Source organism: Dipodomys ordii, unplaced genomic scaffold, assembly GCF_000151885.1.
Source record: "Dipodomys ordii isolate 6190 unplaced genomic scaffold, Dord_2.0 Scaffold7, whole genome shotgun sequence".
Lineage (NCBI taxonomy): Eukaryota > Metazoa > Chordata > Mammalia > Rodentia > Heteromyidae > Dipodomys > Dipodomys ordii.
This window is the reverse complement of record NW_012267223.1, coordinates 1,919,812-1,931,913: the sequence shown is the minus strand read 5'-3', so window position 1 is coordinate 1,931,913 and position 12,102 is coordinate 1,919,812. Positions and strand designations below refer to the sequence as shown.

The following is a 12,102-nucleotide window of genomic DNA, read 5'->3' as shown; positions in this document are numbered from 1 at the left end:
CAGTGCCCAGGCCCAGAGTTCAGGCCCCACAACCAGACCCACAAAAAAAAAAAAGGAGAAGATGTCAGCCTGGAGCCCCCCCATCCCTTCCCCAAGCCATAACCTAGGGGGACACAAGTCCAACCACGAGTCTAGGAACACAGTGATCAGAGGGGAGAGGGCCTGATTTAATTCAACTTATTAGTAGTATTACTATGATATTCATTTATCTATCTTGGACTTTCTCCCTCAAGGCTGGTATTCTACCACTCGAGACATGCCTCCACCTTCTAGCTTTTTGTTATTTCATTTGGAGATGAGTCATGTGAGCTTTTCAGTGTGGGCTGGCTTTGAACCATAATCCTCTAGTGCTCAGCCTCCTGAGTAGCTGGGATGACAGGCGGGAGCCACTGGCGCACGGCTGATTTCATGCCGGGGCCATTCCTGCTTGCCCACCCTCAGCCAGCCCGCCCTCAGCGTCTCCACATGCCCCCCCCCCCCCCCCCTGCCCCCCCCCCCCCGCTCTGCCCCCGGCCACCTGACCGCACCTCTTCTGCCCCAGGCGGATGGTTTTGAGTGAGCTGCCGTATTTGTTCTTGATCCACTTGACCCCCTGCAGCTGGGCGTCCACGATGAGGGGCCAGCGCTCCGTGTTGCACAGGATGGTGGCGTTCTCCGTGGACATGCGGTCGCTGGGGAGGCCCTGGTTGTTCCAGGAGGCCACGTCCGCGTCGTCCGTCAGCAGCGTCAGGGGGTCCAGGCCCGCTGTGATGGGGATGGGCACCTGCAGGCCGGGGTGCGCGTTCTCAGAACGGGGCTGCGGCCTGCCAGCTCGCTGGGGAGCCGCCGTCCCAGCCAGTAACGCCCTGCCCTGCCCTGCCCTGCCCTGCAGTCAGAACTGAGCCTTCGCCGCGGGAGATGCAGGTGCTGCGGGGCCTCCCCGAACCCCGCGTCCTGAACAGGACTGTGCGTCTCACCTTTAAGCTGTTGACATAAGGGATCCAGAATTTTTCCATCAGCTCGTTCCGGTACTTCTTGGTGAAGTAGCCCACGTAGGAGACGAAGGCGGAGATGAGCAGCACGTCCCCGCACAGCGTGACCCCCTGGACCTTGTAGTTCTCCACCGACTCCGCCCAGCGGACGTTTTCTGACGCCAGTCCTCCCACCAGCCTGGAAGGGAACCGAGGCGGGAGCGGCTGGGGCCCGGTGTGCTCCCCTCGACGGCCGCCCGCCCCGTCTGCAGACTTCCAAGTTAAGTCCTCACTTGTGTGGCTCGGTGGCTCAGCAGCGGGGTGTTGGGGACTTGGGGATGAATGCTTTGGGGAGAGACACGTGGCCCCGGGTACTGTGCGCACGTACACCTTCACTCCAGTGTCACTGGATGGCGTCACCCAGTGCTTCAGAGCTCAGGGTTGGGGCCATAGCAGCCCAGGACCATGCTGTGTCCAGAGGGCACAGGCCTGGGCCCCAGGGGAGCGGGGCCTCTGGCATACACGTTGTGCTTCTCCTAATTGGTGTCCACCCTACCCTGGTCACAGTACCCCAGGCTCCTGGACTCTCCCAGGCCTCCCAGGGTCCATAAGCAAATCATTGACCATCAGCCTGGGGCCACCAGGCTACTGCTTCACCACCAAAAAGCTCGAAGTGGAGCTGTGGCTTGAGTGGTAGAGCGCCAGCCGCGGGACCGGCACGCACAGAACACTGGGCATGTGCGCAGACTGCTTTCCTGTCGTTTCCCTGAACCACACAGCTGCCTGGCACCACCCTTGTCCTTTGTGCCGGGTGTGAGAAGAGACAGGGAGAGAGGGCTGTGGGGGGAGACCCCAGCAGCCGCTGATTCCGGTGCTCAGGGACATACTCTGCCCCAGGTTAAGTCCTGGAAAGGCCTCAGTTATTCCTTTGGTGGTGGGGGCTCAGGGACAGGAGGGGTGGGTCTGGGGAGGCCCGGCTACCTGTTGGCCAGGGAGATAACCCTGTTAGTGGCATCCGCCTCCTGCTGACATTTGATTTTCTCTGCGGTTGCTTTTTCGAATGCTGATGTTAAGTTGCTCAGGTTGGCGTTGAGCTCCTGGGAAAACAGATGGGAAAGGCCATGGAGTAGTAATGGGAAGGCCCTCACCGTTCGCAGCCCTGAGAGGACAGAGCAAGGTCAGTACAGGACAGACTCCTTTTGGGTTGGAGGACGGTGGGCAGGTGCCCAGCTGCCCCCTGCAAAGTCCTGGTCTCAGCCCTGCCCGTATCATCTCTGTTCGCCCACATATGCCCACAGGCTCTCTGGTCCTGACGCCGGCCTGCAGTCTCCCCTGGTGCTGAATAATTCACACTGGCAGGCTGAGCTGGCGCATTTGAAACCAAGGTATTGACCCGCAGACAGCATGAGCTAGTGGCTGGGAGTTGGACGGGGGTGGGGGTGGGTGGGGAGGTGGGGGGGGCCTCTTGAGCCGGCACTTACCGCAATCTTGTTCTTGATCCGGGACAGCTTCTCCTGCGCTTCTGCCAGCTCTGCGTTGGCCTCCTCCAGGGCCTGCCTCTTGGGCGCCACATCGCAGTACACCTCGTAGAAGCGGACGATGTTGATGCACCAGGAGCACAGGCCGGCTGCAGCCGTGGATTTGGAGCGGATGAACTCGGGGTCGAAGGTGGGATTGCCTTGGTAGGGCCTGGCATGGGAACAGTTGCGGGGCGGGCTCTGCAGGGGGCAGGCCCCGCGCCCGCCGCGCCCGCCGCCCAGGGCTCGCGGGGTGCTGGAGCCCACCCTGGACACCATATTGAGGTTTTTTGTTTTTTTTTTTTTGGTTACTTTAATGGTGACAGGAGAAGGAAGAAAAAAAAATGTGGCTCATGTCTTTAATTGTAGCTGCTCAGGAATCTGAGCTCTGAGGATCGGGATTCAAAGCCAGCAGATCAATCTGAAATGCTTATCACCAATTAACCAGCAAAAAGCCCAAAGTAGACACATGGCTCAAGTGGTACACCAACTTCCCTCCCACCCCTACCCCCGCCATGTTTTTGGTGAAAACAAAAAAGATTAAGCGGAATGTGAAGCCCTGAGTTCCCAGTACTTCTCCCGGGGAGACATGAGGAAGAAAGAAAGAAAAAAAGCAAGTATCTGGCCTCTAAAGTGAAAGTGAGGGAAAGGGCAGTAGGGCTGTGGCTTCGGTTTTGGTGGAGGAAGGATGGTTTTGTTTTTGTTTGCTGGGCAGATGCTCTAGCACCTGAGCCTCACCTCAGCCCTTTTTTGGTTTTGTTGCTTTTTTTTCATCTAGAGTCTTGCATTTATGTCCGGGCTGGCCTGGTCTCTGAGCTTCCTATTTATACTTCCTGCTTAGCTGGGGTTGCAGGTGCGTACCAGTGTGCTCAGTTTTTGTTTTTTGTTTTGTTGGTTGTGGGGCCTGAACTCTGGGCCTGGGCGCTGTCCCTCAGCTCTTCAGCTCAAGGCAAGTGCTCTACCACTTGAGCCACAGCACCACTTCTGGCTTTCTCTGCTTATGTGGTGCTGAGGAATCGAACCCAGGGCCTCATGCATGCAGGACAAGCGCTCTACCACTGTGTGCTCCGTTTTTAAAAGATGGGATTTTGTGAACTTTTGGCTCAGGTTAGACTTGAACTACCGTCCTCCTGATTTCCACCTTCAAGTAGCTGGGATTACAGGCATGAGCCACTGTGCTTTTTTTTTTCCAGTTTATGTTTTATTTATAATATTTTCAGCATATATTAGTTGTACAATGAGAGGCTTCCTTGGGACATTTCTATCCATATATACAATGTATCCTAAGCCATTGTGCTTTTGTAGCAGCACAAATAGTTGTGTTTTTAATAGCATTTTAACTATGGAAGACTAAAAAAAAATGGGAAAGAAATATACCAAAAACATTTTTTCTAGGTCGGGATGTGTCTCTGTGGTAGAGCTCTTGGCTAGCATGTGCAAGGCTTTGGATTACGCATGTACACACACAGCACACACACACAGTATGCGTGCACACACACACACACGCATACACACATTCACATGCACACATACTCACATGCGCATGCACACACATGCACATTGAGCGCAGCTGCACGCTGTAGTAGATCTATCAGGTTTGTCTTGTTTTCTCATCTTCACTTTTTAAGTGGTTCTGGGATTTGAACTCAGGGCTTGTGTTTACTGTGTGACCACTCCACCACTTGAGCCACACCCTGCCCTGCCTTTACTGTCATATACTTCAAATGATTCCCTACTAATCCTATCAGTCTCCCTCAAGTGTGCGCCTCTGGGGGCCATGGGCCACTCCCAGAATGGACCACCTTGTGACAACAGTCCCAGTCCCTTCCCCAGTCCCAGGCCACTCCAGAGGGAGCCATAGGCAGCCCTGGGGGCCGTGCGAGACAGAGCCCCAGCAAATGAGCACTGAGCCGGGAACCAGTGGCTCATGCCTGTCATCCTAGCTGCTCAGGAGACTGAGATCTGGGGATCTTGGTTCAAAGCCAGCCTGGACAGGAAAGTCTGTGAAACTCTTATCTCCAATAAACCACCAGAAAACTGAAGTGGTGCTGTGGCTCAAATGGTAGAGCAATCATCTTGAGCTGAAGAACTGAGGCACAGTGCCCAGGACCAGAGTTCAAGCCTCAGGACCAACAAAAAACAAAAACAAAAAACCAAATGGGCACTGTATGTGTGAGGCTGAGTGCATGTGGGCACTCCCCACCATGTATGCTGTGTACACAAGCACACACGTGTGAACCTGTGTGTACATGGGCACACATATACACATATGGGTACAGACACTTCGCATTCACACATGTGTCTCTGGGTGCAAGCCTGCCCGTATGTGGGAATGCGTATGCAGCGTATAGAGATGTCCACACCAGTACTTGTGTGTGTATGTGTGCAAGCCTGCGTGCATGTGGGAATGCAGATGCAATGTATGGATGTTCCACACTGGTACTTGTGTGTATATAAATGCATGTGAGCCTATGTGTTTGTGGGCACACAGATGCACACACATGTGTACAGATGTCATGTATTTGTGTGTGTGTTGGCTGGTGTCTATATAGGTATGTGTGTGACCCTATGTGTGAGCATGGCACACACACCTCTTAGTATGTGTGTGCAATGTTTTGCATTCATATACATGTGCGCATGTACATGTGTGTGTACACCAGAGTTCACAATGCACGTGTGCATTGCATTCAAGTGTGCATCTGTGTGTACACCAGAGTGCACAATGCACGTGTGCATTGCATTCAAGTGTGCGTCTGTCTGCATGAGCAGGCTGGGGTCTGCTCCGGGGACAGGGCCGGGCCTCTGTGCGAGGCCAGGCTCTCTGTGGTCCGGTGGCCCAGGGTTTCCCGTGCCAGGCCTGTGTGCCGGAGGCGCCACTGGGGAGGCTGCTGCTTCATTTCCGTCTGCCCAGCTCTCTTCAAGCCGGAGATGGAGGTGCAGCCGCCGGGGGGCCATGCACGCTTCCCCCAACCCTGGCGGCTCACAAGGTGGCCTGTGCTGGCATCCTCCTCACTCAGCTCAGCCCGGGCCCAGCGGCGGGAAGGACTCGGGCGAGGCCGTCCACACAGCGCTGCCCGACTCAGGGGAGCCGGCCCGACTCACTTGAAGGCTTTCAGGCAGGCCTCGGGGATGTGCTCCTTGTCAAACTTCTTCAGGGAGTCCAGGAACGCGTCCACTTTGCCCATCATGAGCTTCGCGGCCTTCCAGCTCTTGTCCTTGGGAATCTTGCCGCCTGGCGCGGTCAGAATCATGACGGCGGCCGTCACGTTGACCACGGCGTCTGGGGGGGACCCGAAGGACTTCAGCTCCGTCAGGTTGTTCTGCGAGGCCCCAAGCCACGCGAGTGTCACTGCCGGCCCCGCGGCCAGCGCCCGCCCCCTTCCCCTCTCTGATGCCTCCATCACCTTATTCAGAGTGTCCAAGGCCTCCTGGGCAGCCAGCAGGGCTGGCTCGGCCTTGGCCAGGTCCGTCTCACAAGCCTTCTGTTTCTCAGTCACGTTCTGGAAGGCAGTGGGACGGAAGGGAGAGTCAGCACAGGGCTGTCCATTCCTGCCTGTGTGGGGTGGGGAGGGAGGACAGGAGCCCACCCCTCAGCTGCCAGAGTGGGTGGGGCCAGGTGTCAGTCCTGCTTTTCATTGGAGATAAGAGTCTCATGAACTTTTCTGCCCGGGCTGGCTTTGAACAGTGATCCTCAGATCTCAGCCTCCTGACTAGCCAGGATGACAGGTGTGAGCCACCAGTGCCTGGCTTTGGGCTTTTATTTTCTATTTGGGCTGGCTTCAAACCATGATCCTCAGATCTCAGCCTCCTGAGTGGCAAGGAGGCCTGAGGCTGGGGGCCTGGCTGGACAGCCCTGCCTACCTTGTTGATGACCTCAACCTTGACCTCTTCCTCGTCCGCAATGGCCTTTTCTTTGCTGACTTTCTCGGTCTCCACACCAACCACCTGGATCAGCTTATCAGCGTTCTCATTCTTCTGCTTGAGCTCAGTCTCCTGGATGGCGAGTGTGGCCTTTAAATCGTCCACCTATGACAGAGAGGCCAGGGATGGGCAAAAGTGGGCGTGGCCGGCAGAGCAACCCTCTGTGGGCTGAGCAGAGCTGTAGAATGCTGGTGGCTTTTGACTCCCAGGGACTCATTTCTTTTTCAATTTTATTGTCAGTAGAAGGGGTTTGGGGCTTGAACTCTGGGCCAGGGTGCTGAATCTTAGTGTTTGGCTCAAAGTGGGCCACTCTACCATTCACACTTCCACTTCCAGCTTTTCTGGTGATTAACTGGAGATAAAATGTCTCATGGAGCTGGGTGCGGGTGGCTCACGCCTGTCATCCTAGTTACTCAGGAGGCTGAGATCTGAGAATCTTGGTTCAAAGCCAGCCCAGGTAGGAGAATCTGTGAAACTCCAATAAACCACCAGAAAACCAGAAGTGGCGCTGTGGCTCAAGTGGTAGAGCACTAGCCTTGAACTGAAGAGCTGAGGGACAGTGCCCAGGCCCAGAGTTCAGGCCCCACAACCACCACCACCAACAAAAAGTCTCATGGACTTTTCTGCTTGGGCTGGATTCGAACTGTGATCTCAGCCCCCCTGAATAGCTAAGATTACAGGAGTGAGCTACCAGCATGTGGGTTGAGAATCTTTTCAATATCTCAAAGGTCAAGTCTGTATTCATGGCCCTCTTCAAGACAGTTCCTGGTGCTCTGGGGGTTGGCACTCTGGGTGAACAGATAAAACAAGTCCACCCAGTCTCAGCGTTGAGGCGCTGGAGGTGTGTGGGTGTCCGGGGCTCTCGGGGTTGGTAGGCAGGGGGAGGGGGACAGGAAAGGAGAGCTCTCTGGGAACCGGTGTGAGTGCCCAGCTTGCCTCTGATCGAGGCAGGGGGCAGGCCACTGTCCAGTGTGGAAGCCTCCATTATGGAGGTCATTTGTAGTCAGGAAGCTGACGTGAAAAATCAATATAACAGGAGAGAAAACCTTGGGATGCTTTCTGAGCGGGGCACCGGGCTGTGAATGGGGCGTGAGAACCGTGCCTTCCACCGACCGCCCGGGACTGGAGAATCAGCCCTCCCTGATCCCGACGCCGCTAAACCCACGCATGTCCCACCCGAGTCCTCACGGGGGCACGCATCCTCACCAGGACTCACCGGGACCAGGAAGGATGGTTCCTCAGTGGCAAGAGAGTCACGTTCATGCTGCTGTATGTGGTCTTGGCTCCACATGCTACCACCTCCCACAACAGCGCGTGTGTGCGTGCACGTGTGTGCATGCATGTGTGCATGTGTGAGCATGTGCCCTGCACGCCTCGCGCCCCCTACCTGTGACGCCGTGCTCTGCAGCTTCATCAGGCCATTCTCCAGCCTCTCGATCTTGGCAACCAGCTCCATCCTCTTCCTGGCCAGCAGGTTCTGGTAGAGTTTGATCTGCTCCAGGAAGGTCTTGGGCGTGGTGTAGTTGTAGCGCCTCTCGGTCGCCAGGTACACCCTGGACATCTCATTGACGGTGGTGTGCACGTAGGCCATGAAGAGGCTGATGGAGATCTTCACCTCTGGCTGTGAGGGGCACGTGGGCCGGTCACCCTGGGCCGGCCCAGCTCCCCTCTGATCACTCAGCCTCTCCTCCTGTCAGATCTCAGGTGTCCTGACTTTCCCCAGACATCTGACCTGCCTTGCTCCGAGACCAGCCCTGGAGCTGTGCCCCGGAAATGGTTCAAGGGGGCCTCAGTTTTAATTCCGGTTCATTTGAAAATGTGTTCAACCAATGAATGCATGCTTTTTTGGTTTCTGTGCGGATCCCTGGCTGGGCCTGGGTGCTGGGCCTGGGGACTGGGAATCTGAGCCCGTGCCATTTCTGCCTCACCTGGATACCCTCTGTTTCCTGCAGGAAGCGAGCGCTGACAGACACCAAAGCGTCCTCTGGCCACTCATGGAACCAGTTGATGGCCGTGCAGTTGACCACGGCAGGGAATTTCCTGGCTCGCACGCGAAGGATGGAACCCACGGGGGAGAAACACAGGATCACCTAGAGGTGAGATGCGGGGGAGGCACAGGATCACCTAGAGGTGAGATGCGGGCCCCCGCGTCCCCCGCCTGGGGAAGCAGTCCTGCGTTGGGGTGTGAAGGGCGGCCAGACCCCAGCGTCACCCTGACGGTGCTGGGAAGGAAAGCGCAGACGAGGGAGAGGTGGGGAGGCCCTGAAGGACAGCGCCGAGCTCCCGGCGCAGACCCTGAGACCCCCACCCCGCTGGAGAAGGTGCCGGGGACAGGCCTTCGGGTCCCTTTGCGGGAGGAGGGCTGTCCCTCTCACGGAGCCTCAGCCTCGCCGCCCTCCTCATTCTCTGGTCTCTCCCTGCATGGCTGCGGGGGGGGGGGGTCTGGCTCATGGGAAGTGGCCCTTTGCATGGGGCCGGGGACACACCCCCCAGCCCTCCCTGGGGGTGAGGAGCTGGCCGCCTGGAGGAGGTGGGTCAGGAGGCGGCTATGGGGTCTCTGGTCCCACGGCTAGGATCCACCAAGGGAACTGTGGGCCAGAGACAACGCTGGACGGGACCCTGGCTCTTATCGCATCAGGTGACCACCACAGATGCCTACCAGGGCTGGGGCTGACCTCTGCCAGGGACAGTCACTCTACCTGAACTCCGAGGACAAACCCCAGGCTCCCGGGGGCTCTCAGCTATACCAGAGGAGTCCAGGAGTGCTGACAGCCAAGCGGTGTCTACTTCCTTACACTTGCTTAAGTGAGGAAATACTTTCTCCAGCCCTGAGCTAGCTCTGACAGCGTGCATTGAACAATGTCCAGGCTCGAGCCCCCCCCTCTCCCCATGGCCCCCAGTAGCCTGGGAAGAGATGGTCTCAATTCAGGGGGGTACAGACTCAAGCCTTGGGGTGCTGGGGGTCTTACCTTAAGCTGCTTGCGCACCTTCTCGATGAAGAACTTCCAGCATGCCTCCCGTGTGTCCGCCACACCCATGGACTTCACCTGCGGCCGCATGGAGGAGATGATGTTCTCCACCTCGTCGTCCGCGAACAGCCCAGGGATCTCCCCTGAGGCCAGCAGGTCGTTGATGAGCACCAGGAACTGCTCCTCTGCCACCTGGGAGTCCGTCATGAGGAACACTGAGGGCACGTTCTTCACCGCCGCCTTGATGTACTGTGCGGCCAGGTCCAGCTAGACACAACAGAGACGCACCGAGTCCAACACCGGAGGCCGCTGGCCACAGCCCTGCTGGAGCCCAGGCGGGTTGGTGCCCTGCCCGGGTGGCGCTGCATTCAGGCCCAAAAGCAAAGACACAGCTGCGCTTCAGCCACACGGCTGCTCAGGAGGCCGAGAGCTGAGGGTCGACGTTTGAAGCCAGCTGGGCAGGAAAGTCCGTGAGACTCTGATCTCCAAGTAACTAGCAAAAAGCTGAGAGTAGAGCTGTGGCTCAAGTGATAGAGTGCTAGCCTTGAGTGAATAACACTCGGGGACAGCGTTCAGACCTTGAGTTCGAGCCCCAGGACCTCCCCCCCCCGCCCCTGACCCCTAATCACCCCAAAACCAGACAATAAAGGCACTGCTGGCTACTCATGGAAGACACTAGCTGGTTGTGGGGCCTCCCGCCTGAAGTCCTAACTACTTTGCAGGCCACGGGCCCTGCGAGCACGCAGTACGCTTCCCGCCTCTTCTGCACCTGACGCTGCCCTCGCCCTTCCCTTTCGCACATCTGCGGGGCTGGGGAGGCCAGGGAGCGGCTGAGGCCTCCAGCTCAGGGAAATGAGCCGCCCCCCCGCCGGCCTGGGGGAGGATGTGAAGAGGGGGCAGGGAACAGTCTGAGGGCTCCCCACGCTGCCTCCCACAGCTGGACACCCACACGCCGCCGGCCTTTGTGGGGTCACCAGGTGCAGCCCCCTCCCCCCCGTTCCATTTTTCTCTGTCTTTGTGGCCTTGGCTCGACCCTCGGATGGGGCAGTTCTGTCTTCCCTCTACCCACAGTTCCGGGTGGGCTTTTCACCCAGCATCGGCATCCATTAGGGCCAGTGCCTGAGCCCTTTCCTGCTCCGGCCCCGAGCTGTGTCAGGACCACTGTCCTGTCCACACCATGGCCCCGTGCCGTGTCAGGACCACTGTCCTGTCCACGCTGCGCCACGCCGGTCACATCCGACATGGGAGGCCTGGGCTCACCGCCTGCACCAACACACACACCTCGGACAAGAGACTGGTGTGGATGAAGATGCCGCTGCTGCTGCAGGTGCGGTGGTGCGGGTGATGGTTTTCCTGAGACCGGATGTCAGAGCCGCTGTGGCCAAGGACCCCAGAACAATGCTAGGATCCAACACCCGCCATGGGCCCTGAGGCAAGTGGTCAGGAAGAAAATCCCCACCGAGGCAGAGCAAAGAGAACGGCGTGCTCAGGAGCCCAAATCAATGCAGTTCAGCTAACAGACTGGAGGAAGCCCAGCTCGGTACTCAGCTCTGGATGGAGACTCCAAGCAGCATCAAGCCAGTGCGTGAGCTCGCACAGGGACCCCAGCCTGGCACTGACTCCGCGGGTCGCAGAGACGCTCCTCACCCACGGGCTCCGGAGGCCCAGTGTGCAAAGACTCTCCCCAGGACTTAACATCGGACGGCAGCCGGGCGCCGGAGGCTCATGCCTGTCTTCCCAGCGACTCAAGAGGCTGAGATCTGAGGATCGCGGTTCAAAGCCAGCCTGGGCAGGAAAGGCCATGAGACTCTTATCTCTAATAAACCACTAGAAAACCAGAAGTGGCGCTGTGGCTCAAGTGGTAGAGCACTCGCCTTGAGCTGAAGAGTGCAGGGACAGTGCCCAGGCCCAGAGTTCAAGACCCACGACCAACCAAAACAAAAAAAACGTCTGGCAGCCCCTTACCAGAGGCTAGTGTCTGGCGCAGTGTCCGGTGCAGCTTGTTCTTGCCCCTACCACCCCGACTCTCCTCGTGTCTACGGACCCCAATCCCTGAGCTCCAGACCAGATCTACGCGAGCCCCCGGCCGCAACTGGCACAGGGCCTGTGCCATGGGGAAGATTCCTGAGGTGGGCCTGGCGTGGTCCTGGCCCCACTGAGGCGGCCCTGGCACGGACGCAGGGGACATGGCTGCATGGGTGCTTAGCTTGGTCCAGGTCTCTTCTCAAGCTTGGTGAATTGCTTTGGACTAAGAGTGTTTGATGCACCTGCAGCTTCCTGTGAGAGCAAATTTCCGGGCAGGAGAAATCAATGGAAAGCCTCGGCCGCGCGCCGTGGCAGTGGGAGAGCTGCTTCTACTAATGTCTATTTAATTTGAAATGCAGCCGCCAGAATCTCAGGCATGTGGAACAACACCCGCAATGGTTTTGAATTCCTTTGTGTGTGTGTGTGTGGTGTGTGTGTGTGTGTGGTGTGTGTGTGTGTGTGTGTGGTGTGTGTGTGTGGTGTGTGTGTGTATCTGTGTGTGTGGTGTGTGTGTGTGGTGTGTGTGTGTGGTGTGTCTGTGTGTGTGTGTGTGTCTGTGTGTGTGGTGTGTGTGTATGTGTCTGTGTGTGTGTCTGTGTGTGGTGTGTCTGTGTGTGTGTGTGGTGTGTGTGTGGTGTGTGTGTGTGTGGTGTGTCTGTGTGTGTGTGTGGTGTGTCTGTGTGTGTGGTGTGTCTGTGTGTGTGTGTGGCGTGTGTGTGT

General features: G+C 57.5%; 1 protein-coding gene across 1 annotated transcript in view; it reads right to left on the bottom strand.

Annotated features, from left to right (window-relative positions):
- Positions 1-12,102, bottom strand: part of Dnah17 (dynein, axonemal, heavy chain 17) — a 94,509-nt gene that overhangs the window by 17,261 nt on the left and 65,146 nt on the right. The window contains exons 54-63 of the mRNA XM_013036358.1: positions 9,358-9,624; positions 8,317-8,478; positions 7,776-8,009; positions 6,329-6,493; positions 5,872-5,967; positions 5,570-5,787; positions 2,432-2,639; positions 1,932-2,047; positions 957-1,149; positions 518-763 (exon numbers count right to left, since the gene is read on the bottom strand). Of these exons, the coding sequence (XP_012891812.1) occupies positions 518-763; positions 957-1,149; positions 1,932-2,047; positions 2,432-2,639; positions 5,570-5,787; positions 5,872-5,967; positions 6,329-6,493; positions 7,776-8,009; positions 8,317-8,478; positions 9,358-9,624 (1,905 nt within the window). The remainder of the gene's footprint in view (positions 1-517; positions 764-956; positions 1,150-1,931; positions 2,048-2,431; positions 2,640-5,569; positions 5,788-5,871; positions 5,968-6,328; positions 6,494-7,775; positions 8,010-8,316; positions 8,479-9,357; positions 9,625-12,102) is intronic.